General features: G+C 38.1%; 1 protein-coding gene across 1 annotated transcript; it reads left to right on the top strand.

Moving 5' to 3' along the window:
* The first annotated feature begins 9,795 nt into the window (after positions 1–9,795).
* Positions 9,796–12,042, top strand: LOC149748383 (endogenous retrovirus group K member 7 Env polyprotein-like). Its single transcript, XM_089917518.1, is given in 1 exon segment — positions 9,796–12,042. A coding segment is annotated over 1 exon segment (891 nt). The 5' UTR covers positions 9,796–9,821; the 3' UTR covers positions 10,713–12,042.
* The last annotated feature ends 13,791 nt before the right edge of the window (positions 12,043–25,833 follow it).

Consider the following 25,833-nt stretch of genomic DNA (forward strand, 5'->3'; position numbering starts at 1 on the left):
TTTAAAATTTGGGGGTTACTGTCTTCTTACTCGACTGTAGTTTTTTAAAAAATGTTATGTTTCTCACTTTTATTGACCTTTGTGCCATGTTTTAATGTTCATTTAGTTTGATTCATTCAGCTGTTTTTTCAAAGCAACTTTACTTGAATTTGGTTTCTAAAAATGAACCTGTGATGATTCTTGAATCTTTGTGTAAATAAATCTTTACTAAATCCAAGTGGCCTGTTGAGTCAGAATCTTAAATCCTTTTTAACTGGCTCAAGAAGAACTTGGTAACACACAAGCACACACACACACACCTCTAAATCTTTGGTGAACAATAAATATGCCCAGGTCCATAGAAAATAATTAACTTTTCTACCATGTTATACAAAAAGCCGAACACAATTCCTCTTCCAAATGTGAAAACTATAGTCCTGGAGATTCATATTTGTACATTTAAATACTTATCATTACTGAGAACCAAAGTAAGCTTAGGTATGAAGTGTTGTCAGTTACTTTACCATGAATATATACAAATGTTCAATTCATTTGTGTACATGTTTATACACACACCTGTATATTTAAAACTCAAAAAATAAAAATTATACTTAATATACAAAGGCATGGAAATTTATTGAAAAATACAGGTTTACCTTTAAAATAACTGTCAAATCAACCACTGCATTTTTCATGATGTAATCTAATTTTTATTCCATATTCTGAATTAGAAAGATTTACAAATAATTCCAGCTTGTTACCAAAAGAGGGGGAAAAAATTCAGCCTACTAGTACTGGATTATATTAATCAGCTACTAAGAAGAAATTTTCAATAATGAAAATGCCTGGTATATAAATTGTTTAATATTCAACGTCTCAGTGTTATATTTCTTCTATAAATGATACTGCCTTCAGGTTTATCTTACTTCCTAATGTTCTTGATGGATCCTAAGGATACTGCAGAACACTGAATTCTGAAATCTTTAAATAGATGAAAGCCAATCATAAATAATGCATTTTTGCATTTAGATAAGATATCCTGTTTGGCTATTTTAACGTTTTTTAAAAAAAGCAGCAGCAGCAGCTATTCTGTGTAGGTGTTTTTGCAACAAATCAAACACTAATCATCATTTTGCTTGTATTTTGCTATTTGTCATCAGGACTGCCCTACCATAAAATAATCTCTGTCAGTGACAGATTAATTGGTTTTCTCTGTGTCTCGTTTCAGACTATTTAAAGTGCCACGCTGAGCTAGATATCCTAGTATGGGTTCTCCGGTAGTAACTCTCATGCATATTTTGTAGAAAAGTTCTGATAAGCCAAGGCTTATATTTGTATATCTGTGACTCCCTCTTCTTCCCAGCTCCCCCTGGGATGTAATAAAACCAGGCCAGGAATGCTGTCACAACCTGGATCTCCTGGGGAGCGGGGTCTGGACCTCATCCCTCGTGCCAGGGAATGGAGAAGGGCTTTTGTCTTGTCCTTGGAGCCTTAGCTCCTGCTGTTCCCTCTCCTGGAACGCTCTTCCCTAGAGAGTCTCTTGGCTCAATCTCTCATCTCCTTCAAGTCTTTTCTCAAATCTCTTCTTTATAAGAAGAAATCTAACTGCAAATTCAATACAGCAAACTGTCCCTCTCCTCCTAGCATTTGAGATCTCCCTTATACTCTCTAATTTTTCTTCTCAAAGTTGCATTTTCCACATTTTAAAATATTATATGGTTTTATAATTTATTCTATTTCTATTTTTATCACCCTGATAAACTCTGTGAATGCAGATATCTCTTTCTGTTTGTTTCTTCCTGTATCCTATGTGTTAGGAATACTGTCTGACACATAGTTGACACTCACTAAATATTTGTGAATGACTGAATAAATGACCAGCTACAGAGAAAAGTGCTTGCTACTCCTTGTTGCCTGGATAAGCAAACAAGCCCCCCTATGGAGTCTTTGAGGAACTAGAAGTCTGCATCTGCCTGCCTGCTGTGAATTTCAAGCTACTCTGGTGAGCTGAATAGACAGAAGAGGAACTGGATTTCCTACTCACTGGCTGTTAGTCCAAAAAAGAAGCTGCTTTGCTTTCCACCATATGCTGGTTGGCTGCTATAGGAGATATGTCAGCAATCTGATCTTAGTGACTTCTAAAGAATCACAAAATTATGAAAACAAATGAAAAATGCACCTCATTTAAAGGCACTCACTTACCTAAGAGAGGAAGACCAAACTGAATATCTAGTATGGGCAGCTCCCACTGAAAGAGAACTGAAGAAAAGGCAGAAAAGAATGTTACAAAGCAAGAGAAAATGAAAGATGTTACAAAGGATGTTACAAAGCAAAACAAAACAAACAGTACCAGAACTCTTTCAGAAAATAACAAAGGAAGGAAGATATCCCTCTCATTTTTTGAAGCCAGCATTATGTTTACATCAAAGCCAGCAAAAGACATTACATAAAAAGAAAGCTATAGATAGATATCCCTCATGAACATAGGTAGAAAATTTCATAACCAAATGTTGGCAAATTAAATTTAACAACATATTAAAAATATTACGCAACATGACCATATCAGATTTATCTCAGAATACAGGTTAGTATAGCATTCAAATAGCAATGAATATGATCCACTGTATTTTCAGACTAAAAAAGAAAAAAACACAATGTTTTCAATAACTGTAGAAAAAGCATTTACCAAAACCCAACATCCATTCCTGATTATAAAATCTCTCACCAATCTAATAATAGAAGGGAACTTTCCCAAACCAAGCAAGAACATCTATGAAAACCCAATGCTAACATTATATTTAATGTTGAAACACTGAATGCTTACCTATAATTTCATGAACAAGGCAGGGATATCTGCTCTCACCACTTGTATTCATCTTAATAATAGAGGTCCTGGACCCTGCAATAAGGGAAAAAAGGGAAGGGGAAGAAAAATCATAAATATCAGAAAGGAAAAAATGAAACTGTCTTAATTCAGAGATAAATATGATCTTACATGAAATAAATTATAAGGGATGTGCAAAAAAAGCTATAAAGTAATAAGTTTAGGGACATCAAATATTCAAGGTCAGTATGAAAATTTATTTCTAAATACTAACAACAAAATTGGGAATTGAAAACAGAAATACTATTTTACTAATTACATCAAAATTATATACTACTTAGAGATAACTTTAACAAAATACGGGGAAGGACTGTACACTGAAAACTATAGAACATTGTTGAAAGAAATTTTAAAAGACCAACATAGAGATACAGTATATCCCCTGATCAGAAGAATAAATTAAAATGGCAATTCTCCCCAAATTGATATACAAATTTATTGCAAACCCTTTCAAAATTACAGCAGGCTTCTGTGCAGAAACTGGCAAGCTGATTCTAAAATATACATGAAAAGATGAGTAACCCAGAATAGCCAAAATAATATTGAAATAAACTGTAGCACTTATACTGCCCAGTTTCAAAATTATTATAAAGCTATTACAATCAAGAATTGTGGTTCTAGCAAGAGAAGAAACACATAGATCAATGGAATAGAACTGAGAATCCAGAAATTAATTCTTACATTCATGGTAAATTCAGTTTTAACAAAGATGCCCAAGAACCCAATGAATAAAGAATAGTCTTTTCAACAAATGATACTCACACCAGTGTATAACTACATATGAAAAGATAAATCTAGCCTCTTAACTCACAACATATGCAAAGATTAACTCAAATTGGATCATAGACAAATATAAGAACTAAAACTATTTCAAAAATTGGACAAAATATGTGAAAAGACAATTCAGCAAAGTAAAAGCATATACTTATATGTGGCAAATAAGCACATGATATTGTGCTCCACATCATTTATCATTAGAGAAATGAAAATTAAAATCAAAATGAGATACCATTACAAACAATTTAAAATACTTAAAAGAATAAAAAGACGAAGTTTTAGAAAGAATGTACAGCAAGTGGAACTCTTATACATTGCTGGCAAGAATACAAACTGGTATAGCCATGTTGGAAAGCAGTTTGGCAGTGTCTTATAAAGATAAACATGCACTCAACATACAACCCAGCTATTGCACTCCCAGGAGAAATAGAAACATCTCTCTACACAAAAAAGTTATATTTGAATGGTCTTAGCAGCTTTATTCATAATAGGATAAAACTGAAAAAAAACCCAATCCTTATGAACTGGTGAGTGGGTAAACAATGGGTGACAGACCAATATAATAGGATAAGCAATCAAAAGTAACAAACTACTGATATTCACATAAATACATGATTTTTTGCATAGATGAATCTTAAAAGCATTATACTAAATGAAAAGTCAGAATCACCAAAAAGTAGATAATGTATGACACCAATTTATGTAAAATTCTAGACAAGGCAAAACTATAAAGATGGAAAAGTCAGTGGTTGACTGTTCCGTGGATGGAGGAGAGGATGAACTAACTGTAAATGGGGACATGGAACTGGGTGATGCAAATGTTCTTAGGCTTTCGCCAATTTTTGAATTATATTGTGTGTAAATTATATCTCATATAGTGGAGAATTTTGAAAAATGCTATGCAAGTACAGCTACCTATCCAAACTCACACTACACAAACTCTCCTTATCTGAACTTAGGGACCTGAATTCCAGACAGCTACCTTCTGAAACACAAGGAGAGCAAGAGTACTGGCAACACGGAGAAGAGAAGCATCCTTGCATGGCCTTCACTGCTGGACTTTATAATGCAGGCCCCCTGCTGTAGTTTCCTCCACAGCGTGCATGTGTGGCCTTCACCCAAATATCTTCAAAATCTCTGGCAGCCTTTGCACCCCACTCACACCCCATCACCAAAACCAAAACAAAAAACAACAAAAACAAAACCCAGATCAAAAGACAGATTAGCCTTCCGGGAAGATGGCGGAAGAGAAAGATGCTGAGATCACCTTCCTCCCCACAGATACACCAGAAATACACCTACACGTGGAACAACTCCTACAGAACACCTACTGAACGCTGGCAGAAGACCTCAGACCTCCCAAAAGGCAAGAACCCCCCACCCCATACCTGGGTAGGGCAAAAGAAAAAAGAATAAACAGAGACAAAAGGATAGGGACAGGACCTGCACCAGTGGGGAGGGAGCTGTGAAGGAGGAAACGTTTCCACACACTAGAAGCCCCTTCGCGGGCGGAGACTGCCGGTGGCGGAGGTGGAAAGCTTCGGAGCCCCGGAGGAGAGCACAGCAACAGGGGTGCGGAGGGCAAAGCGGAGAGATTGCCGCACAGAGGATCAGGGCCGACCGGCACTCACCAGCCTGAGAGGCTTGTCTGCTCACCCGCCAGGGCGGGCGCGGCTGGGAGCTGAGGCTCGGGCTTCGGTTGGAGCGCAGGGAAAGGACTGGGGTTGGCGGCGTGAACACAGCCTGCAGGGGGTTGGTGCACCATGGCTAGCCGGGAGGGAGTCCGGGGAAATGTCTGGACCTGCCAAACAGGCAAGAGACTTTTTCTTCCCTCTTTGTTTCCTGGTGCGCGAGGAGAGGGGATTAAGAGCGCTGCTTGAAGGAGCTCCAGAGACGGGCGCGAGCCGCGGCTAAACGGACCCCAGAGACGGGCATGAGACGATAAGGCTGCTGCTGCCGCCACCAAGAAGCCTGTGTGCGAGCATAGGTCACTATCCACACCCCCTTTCCGGGGAGCCTGTGCAGCCCGCCTCTGCCAGGGTCCCGGGATGCTGGGACAACTCCCCTGGGAGAACGCATGGCGCGCCTTACGCTGATGCAACGTCACGCCGGCCTCTGCCGCCGCAGGCCCGCCCCGCACTCCGTGCCCCTCCCTCCCCACGGCCTGAGTGAGCCAGAGCCTCCGAATCAGCGGCTCCTTTAACCCCGTCCTGTCTGAGCGATGAACAGACGCCCTCTGGCGACGTACACGCAGAGGCGGGGCCAAATCCAAAGCTGAATCCCGGCAGCTGTGCGAACAAAGAAGAGAAAGGGAAATCTCTTCCAGCAGCCTCAGGTGCAGTGGATTAAATCTCCACAATCAACTTGATGTACCCTGCATCTGTGGAATACCTGAATAGAAAACGAATCATCCCAAATTGAGGAGGTGGACTTTGAGAGCAAGATTTATGATTTTTTCCCCTTTTCCTCTTTTTGTGAGTGTGTGTGTGCTTCTGTGTGAGATTTTGTCTGTATAGCTTTGCTTCCACCATTTGTCCTAGGGTTCTATCCTTCCTTTTTTTTTAATATTTTTCTTATTTTTTTATTTTAATAACTTTATTATATTTTATCTTATTTTACTTTATCTTCTTTCTTTCTTTCTTTTATTCCTTCCTTCCCTCCTTCCTCCCTTCCTCCCTCCCTTCTTTTTTTCTTTCTTTCTACTTCTACTAATTCTTTCTTTCTACTTTTTCTCCCTTTTATTCTGAGCCATGTAGATGAAAGGCTCTTGGGGCTGCAGCCAGGAGTCAGTGCTGTGCCTCTTAGGTGGGAGAGCCAACTTCAGGACACTGGTACACAAGAGACCTCCCAGCTCCACATAATATCAAACGGCAAAAAACTCCCAGATATCTCCATCTCAAAACCAGCATACAGCTTCACTCAACGACCAGCAAGCTACAGTGCTGGACATCCTATGCCAAACAACTAGCAAGACAGGAACACAACCCCACCCATTAGCAGAGAGGCTGCCTAAAATCATAATAAGTCCACAGACACCCCAAAACACACCACCAGACGTGGACCAGCCCACCAGAAAGACAAGATCCAGCCTCATCCACCAGAACACAGGCACTAGTCCCCCCCACCAGGAAGCCTACACAACCCACTGAACCAACCTTAGCCACTGGGGACAGACACCAAAAACAACAGGAACTATGAACCTGCAGCCTGCAAAAAGGAGACCCCAAACACAGTAAGATAGGCAAAATGAGAAGACAGAAAAACACACAGCAGATGAAGGAGTAAGATAAAAACCCACCAGACCTAACAAATGAAGAGTAAATAGGCAGTCTACCTGAAAAAGAATTCAGAATAATGATAGTAAAGATGATCCAAAATCTTGGAAATAGAATGGACAAAATGCAAGAAACATTTAACAAGGACCTAGAAGAACTAAAGATGAAACAAACAACGATGAACAACACAATAAATGAAATGAAAAATACTCTAGATGGGATCAACAGCAGAATAACTGAGGCAGAAGAACGGATAAGTGACCTGGAAGATAATGTAATGGAATAACTGAGGACATGGAAAGGAGACGTGACCCATGAGCCCCCCTCTGCCCAGCAAACTGGGGGCTGGCGAATAAGCCAGAACTGCAAACAGTCCTGATTGCTTTGAGCCCCCCACCCCGGCAAACTGGGGGCATGCAAATAAGCCAGAACTGTAAACAGTCCTGAATGCTTTGAGCCCCCCCTCTCCGCGGCAAACCGGGGGCCTGCGAATAAGCATTGAGTGCGTTGGGCACTGATCCATGAGATGTCCTCAGTATAATCAGAATGGAGGGAACGCAAGGAAATATCCTTGTGCTACTTCAGTATAATCAAAATAATGGTGGGAACTTTGTGCTGCTTTTGCGCTCAAGGACGAAGCACAGCATGTTTTCAAGAAAGCCAATTATTGCTTGTATAATCAATAGAAGCATATGTTGCTACTTTGGCATTTCTGGAATGTTAAGAAAATAAGTCTTAAAATGTAAACATAGATAATGCTTTAATAAAAGCTACCACAGCAGGACAGACGGCGCTGTTTTGCCTGAGCTAGTGGCAGCCCTCTACTGCTGTGTTTCGGCACAATTCATCTCGTGTGATGAGCTTACTTTCGGCCCTGTCATAAGATAAACTACAGCATTTGGCGCCCGAACAGGGACCTGAAGGTAAGTAATCGCGTGATCGCGGGACCGAAGGGGAAACTCGTCCGCTCAAGAGTAAACGAAACCTTCGGGATCAGTAGAGTAACTGTAATGGGGAATTCCCATTCAGTAGAATTTCAATACATTAGATTCCTGAAACAGTTATTATGGAGTTCAGGAGTGAAAATGAAACCAGAATCTTTTGATGAATTGTTTGTGCTGGTTCATAAACATTGTTACTGGTTTCAACCTACTGGTCATAACCAGTTGAATTTAAAAGTTTGGAAACAGGTTATGCGAGCCTTAAGAAGAGCTCATCAGCATGGAGACCCTATATCTGTCCGAGTTTGGTCTCTTTGTAAATTAATTTCCCTTGCCCTGGAACCATTACAATCTGAAACGGAAAGTGAAAATGGGGCATGCCCTCAGCGTCCGAATTCTGCTCCCGATGATTCTGCTGCTTTTCGTACTCTATTTGTGAGTCTCCTATAGAGGACCTTCCTCCGCCTCCTCCTCCCCTTGTGTCTGAGACAGGAGAGGATTTTTCAGGTTCCAGTGATGAAGGGGTTTTTCTGATGATGATAAAGGTTAGGAGCAGACTAGCAAACAAAATGAGATGCCACTTTCTCAACAGAATGAGATTTCTGATATACTTTCAAAGTTAAAAAATTTGAGGGTTAAATTGGAAGAAAATAAAAACAATGGTACCACTCCTTTATATCAGGAGCCATGTCCTACTATTCCTTTGGCTCCTCCTTTAGAATTAGCAGCTTATCCTGTTGGAGCCTCTCGTCAGTTTCGCTTTCCTCTAAAACCTGAATCTAACAGACTATTGTTGGAAGAAGAGATGAATAAGGAAGAAAAGCAATATTCTGAATCATTGTTTGCTTTCCCTATCGTTAGACAAGCTATGCCTGCTAATGATCAATTTCCGAATGGATATGTAAAAGTTGAGTATAACCCTCATGATGTAAAAATGTTTTAAATGCTAAAAGAAGCCATTAATGCATATGGGATGCATTCTAATTATGTTCAAGGTCTTTTGTCTAGGTATGCTTCCGAAAACATATTAATTCCTCAGGATTGGGAGGCGCTTGCCAAGACTGTTCTTGAACCTGGACAATATATGCAGTTTAAGACTTGGTGGAAAAGAAGAAGGCGCCTCCACTGACCTGGGGGCAAATGAAAAAGTTTAAAGGCACTGCTAAAAATTTTGTCATTTCACAGGGTAAACCCCTCGCTAGCACCAATCTTTTTGTAGCCATGTTGGCAGTGTTGTCTGCAAAGGTAATAAGCATATCAGCCAATGAGATAAATTGTACTAACCATACTTACTGGACTTATATTCCTAGCCCTCCTCTTAATATGGGGGTTACCTGGTGGGATGCCCCAATTCTTGTATATGTAAATGAGTCTGGATCGTTGCCTGGTCCTTTTGATGATAGAGGCCCTTTGAAGCTGGAAGAAGGAAGGATAATAGAGAATTACACGGTGGGTGTTAATGGACCTCCTATTTGTATGGGAAACGGAGATCATTGCCTTAAAATGAATTATCAGGCATGGTTAAGTGTTGTCAAAAATGAAAGCAGATATCATGGGTTATATCTTTTGAGTGCTTATAGTTTTAAAAGTTCTAATTCCACTCTTAATGAGAATGTTTCCGCACCTTACTTGCCTCCATGCCAGGTGCCTCTTGTGGATCGATTATCGGATTGGGTCCATTGGACTCGATGCTGAGGAGAAATGGCTCGGGTTCTTGTTAATACTTCTTGGGGAAGCGTCATTGATTGGAGCCCTTTTGGCTCCGCCCGAGGAAAAAGGGGTCTGAAGAATTTACACTGGCATAGAGAGGATAACACTATTTATAGCAATACTATTAACGATACCATAGTATGGCATGCTGGAGGGTTTTCTCCTCCAGGTCCTCATTTAAATGGATATCCTATCCAAAAGGACTTGTGGAAGCTTATGGCAACTTTGAAAAAGATTAATGCTTGGGTAGGACATATGGTTAACAAATCTGGAAATCATAGTTTGACTTTTCATAAAAATGTTACTCAGTATACTCGTAATTGTGTGAAATTACCTTATATATTGTTAAAGGGACCAGCTGTATGGAATGAGACTCAAGGTATTATAATGTGTAAAAATTGCTCTCTGTATACCTGCATTAACTCTACTATATCTTTTAACATATCTACTGAAAGTTTGTATATCTTACGAGCTCGGACAGGTCTTTGGCTTCCTGTCAATCTTGGAAGGGAATGACAAGAATCTCTTCCTATGGCTGTTTTGCAATATTTAGCTGATGCATTAAAAAGAAGTAAAAGATTTGTAGGAATGTTGATTGCAGGTGTCATGGGTATTATAGCCATAACAGCTACTGCTGCAGTAGCTGGAGTTGCTTTAGAACAATCTATTCAGACCATTGATTATATAACTGATTGGCATAAAAATTCTGAAATGCTTTGGTCCTCTCAACGACAAATTGATTCGGAAATACATTCGGAAATAGCAGACTTACAACAAGCTGTGATTATGTTGGGGGACCAACTTGTAAATTTACAAAGACAAATGAAGCTACGTTGTGACTGGAATCAAAGTGCCTTTTGTGTCACTTCGGTTCCGTATAATCAGTCTGCATTCCCCTGGGCAAAAATAAAAAAGCATTTATTACATCACAAAAATTTTACAGAAGAAATTGTGAATTTACAAGGGAAAATTCAACAAACTTTTCAGAAGAAATTACAACGACTTAATTCACAAAAAGTATGGACTGGAATTATTCAAGGACTTAATAATCTAAATCCCACGTCTAAATTACATGCTTTATTTGGTTCTACTGCAGGATTGCTAATGCTCATTATAATAATAATCATATGTTTAATTGTAGTCTGACGACGACGAGTGAAAGCTACCCGCCATGCAACATTGCAACAAGCTGCCGTGTTCTCCTTGATGCTGCACAAGCTGCAAAAAAAAAAGGGGGAAATGTAGAGGAATAACTGAGGACATGAAAGGGGACGTGACCCATGAGCACCCCCCCCCAGCAAACTGGGGGCTGGCGAATAAGCCAGAACTGCAAACAGTCCTGATTGCTTTGAGCCCCCCCCCCCGGCAAACTGGGGGCATGCGAATAAGCCAGAACTGTAAACAGTCCTGAATGCTTTGAGCCCCCCGACCCCGGCAAACTGGGGGCCTGCGAATAAGCATTGAGTGCTTTGGGCACTGATCCATGAGATGTCCTCAGTATAATCAGAATGGTGGGAACGCAAGGAAATGTCCTTGTGCTACTTCAGTATAATCAAAATAATGGTGGGAACTTTGCGCTGCTTTTGCACTCAAGGATGAAGCACGGCATGTTTTCAAGAAAGCCCATTATTGCTTGTATCATCAATACAAGCATATGTTGCTACTTTGGCATTTCTGGAATGTTAAGAAAATAAGTCTTAAAATGTAAACATAGATAATGCTTTAATAAAAGCTACCACAGCAGGACAGACGGCGCTGTTTTGCCTGAGCTAGTGGCAGCCCTCTACTGCTGTGTTTCAGCACAATTCATCTCCTGTGATGAGCTTACTTTCGGCCCTGTCATAAGATAAACTACAACAGATAAGATAGTGGAAACAACTACTGCAGAGCAGAATAAAGAAAAAAGAATGAAAAGAACTGAGGACAGTCTCAGAGACCTCTGGGACAACACTAAATGCACCAACATTCGAATTATAGGGGTTCCAGAAGAAGAAGAGAAAAAGAAAGGGACTGAGAAAATCTTTGAAGAGATTATAGTTGAAAACTTCCCTAATATGGGAAAGGAAATCGTTAATCAAGTCCAGGAAGCACAGAGAGTCCCATACAGGATAAATCCAAGGAGAAATACGCCAAGATACATATTAATCAAACTGTCAAAAACTAAATACAAAGAAAGCATATTAAAAGCAGCAAGGGAAAAACAACAAATAACACACAAGGGAATCCCCATAAGGTTAACAGCTGATCTTTCAGCAGAAACTCTGCAAGCCAGAAGGGACTGGCAGGACATATTTAAAGTGATGAAGGAGAAAAACCTGCAACCAAGATTACTCTACCCAGAAAGGATCTCATTCAGATTTGATGGAGAAATTAAAACCTTTACAGACAAGCAAAAGCTGAGAGTTCAGCACCACCAAACCAGCTTTACAACAACTGCTAAACAAACTTCTCTAGGCAAGAAACACAAGAGAAGAAAAAGACCTACAATAACGAGCCCAAAATAATTAAGAAAATGGGAATAGGAACATACATATCAATAATTACTTTAAATGTAAATGGACTAAATGATCCCACCAAAAGACACAGATTGGCTGAATAGATACAAAAATAAGACCCATATATTTGCTGTCTACAAGAGACCCACTTCAGACCTAGAGACACATATACACTGAAAGTAAGGGGATGGAAAAAGATATTTCATGCAAATGGAAACCAAAAGAAAGCTGGAGTAGCAATTCTCATATCAGACAAAATAGACTTTAAAATAAAGACTATTAGAAGAGACAAAGAAGGACACTACAGAATGATCAAGGGATCGATCCAAGAAGAAGATATAACAATTGCAAATATTTATGCACCCAACATAGGAGCACCTCAGTACATAAGGCAAATACTAACAGCCATAAAAGGGGAAATCCACAGTAACACATTCATAGTACGGGACTTTAACACCCCACTCTCACCAATGGACAGACCATCCAAAATGAAAATAAATAAGGAGACACAAGCTTTAAATGATACATTAAACAAGATGGACTTAATTGATATTTATAGGACATTCCATTCAAAAACAACAGAATACACATTTTTCTCAAGTGCTCATGGAACATTCTCCAGGATAGATCATATCTTGGGTCACAAGTCAAGCCTTGGAAAATTTAAGAAAATTGAAATTGTTTCAAGTATCTTTTCCGACCACAATGCTATGAGACTAGATATCAATTACAGGAAAAGATCTGTAACAAATACAAACACATGGAGGCTAAACAATACACTACTTAATAACAAAGTGATCACTGAAGAAATCAAAGAGGAAATTTAAAAAATACCTACAAACAAATGACAATGGAGACACGACGACCCAAAATCTATGGGATGGAGCAAAAGCAGTTCTAAGAGGGAAGTTTATAGCAATACAATCCTATCTTAAGAAACAGGAAACATCTCGAATGAAGAACCTAACCTTGCACCTAAAGCAATTACAGAAAGAAGAACAAAAAAACCCCAAAGTTAGCAGAAAGAAAGAAATCATAAAAATCAGATCAGAAATAAATGAAAAAGAAACGAAGGAAATGATAGCAAAGATCAATAAAACTAAAAGCTGGTTCTTTGAGAAGATAAACAAAACTGATAAACCATTAGCCAGACTCATCAAGAAAAAAAGAGAGAAGACTCAAATCAATAGAATTAAAAATGAAAAAGGAGAAGTAACAACTGACACTGCAGAAATACAAAAGATCATGAGATTACTACAAGCAACTCTATGCCAATAAAATAGACAACCTGGAAAAAATGGACAAATTCTTAGAAATGCACAATATGCCAAGACTGAATCAGGAAGAAATAGAAAATTTGAACAATCACAAGAACTGAAATTGAAACTGTGATTAAAAATCTTCCAACAAACAAAAGCCCAGGACCAGACGGCTTCACAGGCAAATTCTATCAAACATTTAGAGAAGAGCTAACACCTATCCTTCTCAAACTCTTCCAAAATACAGGAGAGGGAGGAACACTCCCCAACTCATTCTACGAGGCCACCATCACCTTGATACCAAAACCAGACAAGGATGTCACAAAGAAAGAAAACTACAGGCCAATATCACTGATGAACATAGATGCAAAAATCCTCAACAAAATACTAGGAAACAGAATCCAAAAGCACATTAAAAGGATCATATACCATGATCAAGTGGGGTTTATTCCAGGAATGCAAGGATTCTTCAATATACACAAAACAATCAACGTGATAAACCATATTAACAAATTGAAGGAGAAAAACCATAAGATCATCTCAATAGATACAGAGAAAGCTTTCGACAAAATTCAACACCCATTTATGATAAAAACCCTGCAGAAAGTAGGCACAGAGGGAACTTTCCTCAACATAATAAAGGCCATATATGACAAACCCACAGCCAACATCATTCTCAATGGTGAAAAACTGAAACCATTTCCACTAAGATCAGGAACAAGACAAGGTTGCCCACTCTCACCAATCTTATTCAACATAGTTTTGGAAGTTTTAGCCACAGCAGTCAGAGAAGAAAAGGAAATAAAAGGAATCCAAATCGGGAAAGAAGAAGTAAAGCTGTCACTGTTTGCAGATAACATGATACTATACATAGAGAATCCTAAAGATGCTACCAGAAAACGACTAGAGCTAATCAATGAATTTGGAAAAGTAGCAGGATACAAAATTAATGCACAGAAATCTCGCATTCCTATACACTAATGATGAAAAATCTGAAAGTGAAATCAAGAAAACACTCCCATTTACCATTGCAACAAAAAGAATAAAATACCTAGGAATAAACCTACCTAAGGAGACAAAAGACCTGTATGCAGAAAATTATAAGACACTGATGAAAGAAATTAAAGATGATACAAATAGATGGAGAGATATACCATGTTCTTGTATTGGAAGAATCAACATTGTGAAAATGACTCTGCCACCCAAAGCAATCTACTTATTGAATGCAATCCCTATCAAACTACCACTGGTATTTTTCACAAAACCATAACAAAAAATTTCACAATTTCTGTGGAAACACAAAAGACCCCAAATAGCCAAATCAATCTTGAGAACGAAAAACGGAGCTGGAGGAATCAGGCTCCCTGACTTCAGACTATATTACAAAGCTACAGTAATCAAGACAGTATGGTACTGGCACAAAAACAGAAAGATAGATCAATGGAACAGGATAAAAAGCCCAGAGATAAACCCACGCACATATGGTCACCTTATCTTTGATAAAGGAGGCAGGAATGTACAGTGGAGAAAGGACAGCCTCTCCAATAAGTGGCGCTGAGAAAACTGGACAGGTACATGTAAAAGTATGAGATTAGATCACTCCCTAATACCATACACAAAAGTAAGGTCAAAATGGATTAAAGACCTAAATGTAAGGCCAGAACCTATCAAACTCTTAGAGGAAAACATAGGCAGAACACTCTATGACATAAATCACAACAAGATCCTTTTTGACCCACCTCCTAGAGAAATGGAAATAAAAACAAAAATAAACAAATGGGACCTAATGAAAGTTCAAGTCTTTTGCACAGCAAAGAAAACCATACACAAGACCAAAAGACAACCCTCAGAATGGGAGAAAATATTTGCAAATGAAGCAACTGACAAAGGATTAATCTCCAAAATTTATAAGCAGCTCATGCAGCTCAATAACAAAAAAACAAACAACCCAATCCAAAAATGGGCAGAAGACCTAAATAGACATTTCTCCAAAGAAGATATACAGACTGCCAACAAACACATGAAAGAATGCTCAACTTCATTAATCATTAGAGAAATGCAAATCGAAACTACTATGAGATATCCTCTCACACCAGTCAGAATGGCCATCATCAAAAAATCTAGAAACAATAAATGCTGGAGAGGGTGTGGAGAAAAGGGAACTCTCTTGCACTGCTTGGTAGGAATGTAAATTGATACAGCCATTGTGAAGAACAGTATGGAGGTTCCTTAAAAAACTACAAATAGGGCTTCCATGGTGGTGCAGTGTTTTAGAGTCCGCCTGCCGATGCAGGGGACACGGGTTCGTGCCCCAGTTCGGGGAAGATCCCACATGCTGCAGAGCGGTTGCGCCCGTGAGCCATAGCCGCTGAGCCTGCGCGTCCAGAGCGTGTTGCTCCGCAACGGGAGAGGCCACAACAGTGTGAGGCCCGCGTACCACAAAAAAACAAAACAGAACAAAACAAAACTACAAATCAAACTACCATATGACCCAGCAATCCCACTACTGGGCATATACCCTGAGAAAACCATAATTCAAAAAGAGACATGTACCAAAATGTTCATTTCAGCTCTATTTACAATAGCCCGGAGGTGGAAACAACCTGGAAAAAGAAACGAAATTGAGCTATTTGTAATGAGGTGGATAGACCTAGAGTCTGTCATACCGAGTGAAGTAAGTCAGAAAGAGAAAGACAAATACCGTATGCTAACACATATATATGGAATTTAAGAAAAAAAAATGTCATGAAGAACCTAGGGGTAAGATAGGAATAAAGACACAGACCTACTAGAGAATGGACTTGAGGATATGGGTAGGGGGAAGCGTAAGCTGTGACAAAGCGAGAGAGAGGCATGGACATATATACACTACCAAAAGTAAGGTAGATAGCTAGTGGGAAGCAGCCGCATAGCACAGGGAGATCAGCTCGGTGCTTTGTGACCGCCTGGAGGGGTGGGATAGGGAGTGTTGGAGGGAGGGAGACGCAAGAGGGAAGAGATATGGAAACATATGTATAACTGATTCACTTTGTTATAAAGCAGAAACACAACATTGTAAAGCAATTATACTCCAATAAAGACGTAAAAAAAAAAAAAAACCCAAATCTCATACAGATTTTTTTTTTTTTTTTGCGGTATGCGGGCCTCTCACCGTTGTGGCCTCTCCCGTTGCGGAGTACAGGCTCCGGACGTGCAGGCTCAGGGGCCATGGCTGACGGTCCCAGCTGCTCCACAGCATGTGGGATCTTCCTGGACCGGGGCACGAACCCGTGTCCCCTGCATCGGCAGGCGGACTCTCAACCACTGCGCCACCAGGGAAGCCCCTCATACAGATTTAAAGTTTGTATGATCTTCCACAGAGGAAATAATATTTTCCTTCCAGGAGCTCCTCTGAGACTTTACTTGCCTCTAACTTAAAACTTTTCAAATTCAATGTGTATTATTATATTTTATTTACATTTATCTACTCTATTGGATTGCTCCTTATTATGAAAGCTATTTCTGGTAATTAGTTTTTGTGGCCTTACAATGCTTTGGTACAGTGGCACTGACCCAGTAAAGCATATTTCAATGTTTTTTCATGTGTGTGATTGGTCTAATTGTCTCCAGGAACTTCTTCCTACAATCCAAGCTATTAGATATAACCATCTTTTCTTACAAGCTAATATTTCTTATAGTTAAAGTCTGAGAATTTAATGCCATTTTGAACATTTATTTGTTTACATTGAACAAATTTTATATTAAATTAAAATGTATTTTAATTCTCATATTGAACAGTTGTTTCTGTTTATATTAAATTCAAATTCTATTATAGATTAGAAAAGAGAAAAGTGTATGTGTGAGTGTGTGTATGTGTGTCCCTTTTATAAATTATACCATATGCCTATCAGATTATCAGTTACTTGAATATTTATTATAAAGTGTCCACTTAATATGAAAAATATTATGAGTGCATTTCTGTAATTTTTTCTTCCATCTTTTCCTCCTCTCTCCAGGTTCCTGTTTTGTTAAAGAAAGAAGATAATTTAAAAACTCACAAACCTATCCTTTAAAACCATATACTGAGAACATAACGCTTGTAGAATTCATAAGCACTAGAAAAACATACATATAAATTTTAAAAACAATTATTTATTTAAAGTTCTGGGTGATGGAATCTTTTCTTTCACATCACTTATTTTTCACTATTTTTATTTGCTATTTGAAGTGGTATCTACTCAAAAAATATTAATCAGTGATAATTCAACTTATGCATATATTCAGACAATATAATTATTTATACTAATTGAAAAGCAATTAGAATTTAAAATATGTTAAAATGTTCTATATAATCAAATTAGTACTTCTGAAAATATAACACATTTCTTCCTGCAAGTATAAATTATAGTTGAAAATTTATCAATAATGTTACCCAGAAATAAATAATAAATAAATGTCTCTCTCTGGCTTACAAAGAATGTATTCTCTTCAAACATCTCCCAGATTTTAACATTTTGTAGACACATTTTTTTAGTTTCCTTTAAATGTGAAAGACAAATAGTTGATATTAATGAAAAATGCTCTTCTAAGAAAGTGTAAAGCAGTTTTTAGTTCATTCTGAATGAAAGGAAAAATTTTATTCAAATGCAAATGCCAAAATGTGAACTAACAGCATTCGTCTGTCCAAGTTAGTAATCTGTCGCTTCAGTTATCAGAAAATGAAGTGAGTCATTTACAGTCTTGCATTTATAATGTTGATCCAGTGAATATAGTTGATCTCATAGATCAGAAATTCATAAGTTCAACTCTGACACGTCTCATTTTTTATATCTATTTTGGTACTATTTATGCGTAGACTGTTGAGAGTTTTCAACAGTGCATTTGATCCTTATTTATGAAAAGAGCAAAAAATTATAATTAATAAAAATATAAAGCTTCATTTAAATTCTTTCTTTATCTTAAAACACTGGCCTGGAATTTTAGGGACCATTGTAGCCACAGACAAGCACTGCACCGAACATCAAGTAAGCCATTGAGAATCACCAGTTCATCTCACATAGATCATCACAGGACCGGAATGTTGAACGTGTGCCCTCTATTTCATGGAGAAATCTATGTATAAAAGCCCCTGTATATAATAAAAGTTCCCAGCAGCCGGGGTCGGGGGGACAGAAAGATACATACTCAAAAAGCATTTCTATTGAATAATTTACTGTTATGATTAGCACCTTCAGCCTATTTAATAATGTTCAAACAATGTTAAATATACTGTCCAAGAAAAGACCTATTTTTAACCAATCTAATAGTACTCATTTTGAAACTGACCCTTCACAATTCTTCTGGATCTCAAGGGAACCTCAGCTCCTGTTATCTCTACTCACTAGTGTGGAGCAATTAACACATACCCCAGCAGCTTAGTTTCTGTTTGACTGTGATTATTTTTAAAGTGTCAGGGAACTGAAACCATAGTCTTATAAGACAGGCCATGACATGATGAAACAGTCTCTCTAAAACCATGGTATAGTCACAGTTCCACAGGTTTAAACTGAGAGGCAGTTCTCCAAATGTATTTACCCTAGTTAATGCCTAGCAAGGATTTAGTTATCTATTCTGTACTGTATTACTTTGACATGGACATTTTGCAGATTTAGGAAAGATGCTTCAAAAGTGGAAAGAATAAGCTGGAATAAATCTTTAGCCATAAGAATTAGATGGTTAGGATAAATGTAGTCCAAACTCTTTTTATTTCACAGATAAATAGAACTCTAACTTAGTATTTTATCTATCTATCATCTATCTATCTCATCTACCTGTTATCTATCTGCCTGTCTACTATCTATTGCTCTGTAAAAACCTACTCCAAAATTTAGGAGTTTAACAAGCTTTTTGTATTGCATTGATTTGTGGGTCAGGAAATCGGTAGGGCTCCTTTGTGCATTTCTTCTATTATACATGGAGCTGACTGGATCACTTTGTGGTATCAAGTTGGTCCCTGAGCTGTTCTGAAGAATCTAAGAGGGCTCCAAGCATATGCCTGGTAACAGAGCAGAAGAGGGTAAGGCAGGAGACAGCTGTACTTCTCCTCTTTATGTTGTCTGAAGGACTCTTCCTGGATTTTCTCTAGTAGGGTAGCCAGATTTAATATATGGAGGCTTATAATATATATTATTCCAGAGATCCAGACAGGAGCTGACTGTTCTTTTAAAGACGATGCTTTACTCCACTTGTCAAGGTAGTCATACACCAGCCTAGATTCAAGTGGTAGGGAAGCAGACCTCATCACTCACTGTAATGAGTGCCAAAGAATTTTTGCCGTCTTAAATATGCCATAGTTCTGCCTATGGCCACTAATTATTTCCATTTCTCCCACATGCAAAATACACTCGGCTCTTCCCAAGATTCCCCGAAAGTCTTATCCTATTTCAACACTGACTTCACGTTTAATATCTTAGTATCTAAATTAAGTCCAGGTGTGAATAACATGCCCTGGGTAAAATTCCTTTTAATCAAAAGATTTGTGAATTAAAGAAATGTTATATGCTTCCCTCCATATTTACCCATAACATAGAATGAAAAGTTTCTTCTTTAGTAAATCTATGCGAGGCCACTAGAACCCAGCTGGCCGTTTGCAAATTATGCCTGGAAAGCGCCTTAGTTTAAGCCATTATGTATATTTCTGATCTTCCCTATTACTGTTGGTGACAGTGTTGCTGAATTTTCCACCACTACATAAAAAGGACCACTTTTAATCCAGCCATCAAATACAACTTCCTTACTGTCCTTCAAGCCCTCATCTACTTTCAAGCTTTTACTATCAGTCTCCTTGAGGTCCCCTGTCTATCCACTGCTGGCCCAAAGCCAATGCCACATGTTTCAGGTTTTAGTTATGGTAGCATCCCACTTCCAGGTAACAAATTCAGTTCCAGTTATCTATTGCTGCATCATAAACTATCGGGTACTTAATGGCTTCAAACAAAAACTTTACTTTTTATATCTCATGATTTTGTGAGTCAGCAAAAGCCAGTCTGAGCAGAAGTGGAACTCTGAAAAAGATTTCTATTAAATAAATTGCTAGTTTGACTAGCAATTCCAGCCTGTTTAAAGAATAATGTTCAGACAGCATAAAAAACGTTCACTATGAAAAGAGCTATGTGTAAGCAATAGTCCAAGTTGCCTAGCTGGCTAGGCAATTCTGCTTCATGTGTCATTCACTGAGATTATTCAGTGGTATTTAGGGAGTGGCTGAGCTAAACTGGAGGGTTCAACAGAGCTTCAATCACATCCCTACACCTTTACAGTGACAGCTGGGCTCATAGTAGCCTTTCACCCTCTCCCTTTACTCTCAGGGACATGCCATGTGTTCTTGCTCTCTAGGTAGCGGAGCTTCCGATACTGCAGTCCAGGGATCCCAGAGACCAAGGTGAAGCCATTAGTCCTCTTAAAGGCTAGGGTAGTAACTCTCTGAGTGTCAATTCTGCTATCTTCCATATCGGTCACAAGCCAGCCCAGAAGCAAGGATGGATAAAAGGATCCCACTTCTGAGTAGGAAGACTGTCCCAAAATGTGTGATAATTTTTAATCCATCACAAGCAGCATGCCCAATATCACTCAAAGTTAGTAGAGTAGCTCGGGTTTGGATTCAGGTCTCCTAAACCCCAACTTTTCTTTTTCAATGTTTACATTGTCTTTAGATATGGGTTTCTCCTTCATCTTCACCTTTTTTTTTTCTCTTTAAGACAAATTTGTCTTTATTTTTTTGAATAAAGTATTTAGGGAGTGGCTGAGCTGAACTGGAGGGTTCAACAGAGTTTCAATCACATCCTTTCACAGTCTCAGATGAACAAATTATCTGAGTGACTTTTCATACCAGAGTCTGGAGATATAAAGGTTACCCTCCCTGTGGTCAAGGGAATCACTCAACATTTTTAACATGCAATATCCTTTGTCCATATTTTTTAAAGTTTATAACAAAATATTTCAGTTAAATGAAATATATCTGCAAACAATATAATAAATGCCGTGCACCCAGCAATCACTTAAAAATAAAATATTACTTATCTATATAATAGTCTGTGTTCCTCCTTTTGATCTCATCCCTCTCCATCTCCTCCCGAGTAGCCACTATAATGTGGAAAGTGTTTGTATGTCTGCATAGATCTATATCCATATCTATGTCTATAGCTATATTTAGTATTTTTTTCTTCTGACCATTGCCATTCTATATCTTTTGCCCATTTTTACATGCAAATCTTGTTTGAAAGGTTTTTTTTAATTTATGTATTTCAGTTATTAATGTTAGGCATTTATGTATCTTGTAGTTACCCTCTCCTGGACCATGGACCATAGGATCATCATGTCACTTAATGTTGTCTTTTAGAAAATAGATGTTGCTCATTTTAACATTTCACTTTTCCTGATTTTCATTTCTCCTATAACTAGTTTCTGGGCATGATAGGAGGTAAGCATATATTTTATTTGTTTCATATGAATATTTCCACCATCATTATAAATGTAGGAGTTAATTCTTTCCCTCACTGGTCTGTGGTGCCACATATGTCCTAAAGCAGGGTTTAAAATGTATTTTTTCTCTGTTTTGTGCCATTATTCCATTTATCTAACTCTTAACACAAATACTACCACATTATTTTTGAGATCTATGTGGCAAATACCCTCAGCTTATTCTTTTTCAAATCTTCTCTTAATTTTTGGCCCTCTCAATCACCTTGTAAGTGATATAATCAACTTGTCCATTCCATAAAAACCATGAAGGGATCATAATTGCTAATGCATTAAATTGATGTATCAATTAGGACTGAATTACCCTATATGTATTGTTAAGACTTTTCAGGCATAGATATGAATACCTCTATGTTCAATTCTTTAATGCTTTTCAAGAAAATGTTATAATTTTCCCCTAAACATTTTACACACTTTCTTTATATTTATTACATAGTGCTTTACAGTTTTTATTGTTTCTATAGTGTTATCTTATTTGTTGCTGCTGTGTATAAGAACATAATGCATTTATGATCTTATATATGGCTACCCTGCTAAACTCACATTAATCCCAAATATTTCTCTCAAATTTTCAAGGTACAAATACAAATATATTGTGTGGGGATACTGACAATTTTTTCTTACTTTCAAAATCATACAACTTTTATTATATTTTTGTGTTCCAGCCCTACTTAGGGCCTCAAGCACAGTGTTGGATAAAAATGGCCACAGCAGGCATTCTTGTCATTTTCCTGATTTAAAAGAAAACACTTCTACCTTTCACAAAATAAGACTGATATTTGCCGAGATTTTAGAAGACATTTCCCCAGTTACTCCAAATTTACTTAGTTTTGTTTTTTTTTTTAACATCTTTATTGGCGTATAATTGCTTTACAATGGTGTGTTAGTTTATGCTTTACAACAAAGTGAATCAGTTATACATATACATATGTTCCCATATATCTTCCCTCTTGCGTCTCCCTCCCTCCCACCCTCCCTATCCCAACCCTCTAGCTGGTCACAAACCACCTAGCTGATCTCCCTGTGCTATGCGGCTGCTTCCCACTAGCTATCTATTTTACGTTTGGTAGTGTACATATGTCCATGCCACTCTCTCACTTTGTCCCAGCTTACCCTTCCCCTCCCCATATCCTCAATTCCATGCTCTAGTAGGTCTGTGTCTTTATTCCCGTCTTACCCCTACGTACTTCATGACCTTTTTTTTTTTTTCTTAGATTCCATATATATGTGTTAGCATATGGTATTTGTTCTTTACTTTCTGACTTACTTCACTCTGTATGACAGTCTCTAGGTCTATCCAACTCACTACAGATAACTCAATTTTGTTTCTTTTTATGCTGAGTAATATTCCATTGGAGATATATGCCACATCTTCGTTATCCATTCATCTGTCGATGGACACTTAGGTTGCTTCCATGTCCTGGCTATTGTAAATAGAGCTGCAATGAACATTGTGGTACATGATTCTTTTTGAATTATGGTTTTCTCAGGGTATATGCCCAGTAGTGGGATTGCTGGGTCGTATTATAGTTCTATTTTTAGTTTTTTAATCAACCTCCATACTGGTCTCCATAGTGGCTGTAACAATTTACATTCCCACCAACAGTGCAAGAGGGTTCCCTTTTCTCCACACCCTCTCCAGCATTTATTGTTTCTAGATTTTTTGATGATGGCCATTCTGACTGGTGTGAGGTGATACCTCATTACAGTTTTGATTTGCATTTCTCTAATGATTAGTGATGTTGAGCATCCTTTCATGTGTTCTTGGCAATCTGTATATCTTCTTTGGAGAAATGTCTATTTCGGTCTTCTGCCCATTTTTGGATTGCGTTGTTTGCTTTTTTAATACTGAGCTGCAGGAGCCGCTTGCAAATTTTGGAGATTATTCCTTTGTCAGTTGCAAATATCTTCTCCCATTCTGAGGGTTGTCTTTTCGTCTTGTTTATGTTTTCCTGTGCTGTGGCCAAGCTTTTAAGTTTCATTAGATCCCATTTGTTTATTTTTCTTATTTCCATTTCTCTAGGAGGTGGGTCAAAAAGGATCTTGCTGTGATTTATGTCATAGAGTGTTCTGCCTATGTTGTCCTATAAGAGTTTCATAGTGTCTGGTCTTACATTTAGGTCTTTAATCCATTTTGAGTTTATTTTTGTATATGGTGTTAGGGAGTGTTCTAATTTCATTCTTTTACATGGAGCTCTCCAGTTTTCCCAGCACCACTTATTGAAGAGGCTATCTTTTCTCCATTGTATATTCTTGCCTCCTTTATCAAAAATAAGGTGACCATAGGTACATGGGTTTATCTCTGGGCTTTTTATCCTGTTCCATTGATCTACATTTCTGTTTTTGTGCCAGTATCATGCTGTCTTGATTGCTGTAGCTTTGTAGTACAGCCTGAACTCAGGGAGCCTGATTCCTCCAGCTCTATTTTTCTTTCTCAAGATTGCTTTGGCTATTCGGGGTCTTTTGTGTTTCCATACAAATTGTGAAATTTTTTGTTCTAGTTCTGTGAAAAATGACATTGGTAGTTTGATAGGGATTGCACTGAATCTGTATATTGCTTTGGATAGTATAGTCATTTTCACACTGTTGATTCTTCCATTCCAAGAACATGGTATATATCTCCATCTGTTTGTATCATCTTTATTTTCTTTCACCAGTGTCTTATAGTTCTCTGCATGCAGGTCTTTTATTTCCTTAGGTAGGTTTATTCCTAGGTATTTTATTCTTTTTTTTGCAATGGTAAATGAGAGTGTTTCCTTAAATTCTCTTTCAGATTTTATCATTAGTTTATAGGAATGCAAGAGATTTCTGTGCATTAATTTTGTATCCTGCTACTTTACCAAATTCATTGATTAGCTCAAGTAGTTTTCTTGGTAGCATCTTTAGGATTCTCTATGTGTAGTATCATGTCATCTGCAAACAGCGACAGCTTTACTTCTTTTTTTCTGATTTGGATTCCTTTTATTTCTTTTTCTTCTCTGATTGCTGTGGCTAAAAGTTCCAAAACTATGTTGAATAATAGTTGTGAGAGTGGACAACCTTGTCTTGTTCCTGATCTTAGTGGAAATGGTTTCAGTTTTTCACCATTGAGAATGATGTTGGCTGTGTGTTTATCATATATGGCCTTTATTATGTTGAGGTAAGTTCCCTCTATGCCTACTCTCTGGAGGGTATTTATCATAAATCGGTGTTGAATTTTTTTGAAAGCTTTTTCTGCATCTATTGAGATGATCATACGGTGTTTCCCCTTCAATGTGTTAATATGGTTTATCATATTGATTGATTTGTGTATATTGAAGAGTCCTTGCATTCCTGGGATAAACCCCACTTGATCACGGTGTATGATCCTTTTAATGTGCTGTTGGATTCTGTTTCTTGCATTCTTTTTGATAGTACAAGACAATATGCACAAATTCTCCCAACTTTGCATTTTTGTGACAAGGAGACAAAGAATTCAGACCCCAAGAATAAATAACACTAGGTATGGGATAAAGGGAAATGAAATCATAATGTTATTTTATATTAACTGCAGAGAGAAGTCCTCTTTGACTAAGTGCTGTTGTTAGTTTCCTGTGGCTATTGTAACAAAGTACCACAAACTGGATGGCTTTGAAACAACAGAAATGTACAGTTCTAGAGGCCAGCCGTCTGAAATCAAGGTATCAGCAGGTTGGTTCCTTCTGAGAGGGAAGGATCTGTTCTAGGCCTCTCTCCTTGGTACATAGAGGACCGTCTATGTATCTATGTTCATAAGGTAATCTTCCTGTATGTATGTCTGTGTCCAAAATGTACTTTTTTATAAGGATACCAGTCATATTGGATTAAGGCCCACCTTAATGACCTCATCTTAATATAACTAATTACTTCTGCAACAACCCAATTTCCAAGTAAGATCACATTCTGAGATACTGGGTGTTAGGACTTCAACATGTGAATTTGGTGGGGGGAGGTGGCAGGGCGGTGGGAGAACAATTCAACCAATAACAGATGCTAATTGAGAAGAGCTCTGAATAAGGA

This window comes from Delphinapterus leucas, chromosome 9 (genome assembly GCF_059928025.1).
Source record: "Delphinapterus leucas isolate spDelLeu-1000000601 "Yukka" chromosome 9, BTC_Dleu_Yukka2, whole genome shotgun sequence".
Taxonomy (NCBI): domain Eukaryota; kingdom Metazoa; phylum Chordata; class Mammalia; order Artiodactyla; family Monodontidae; genus Delphinapterus; species Delphinapterus leucas.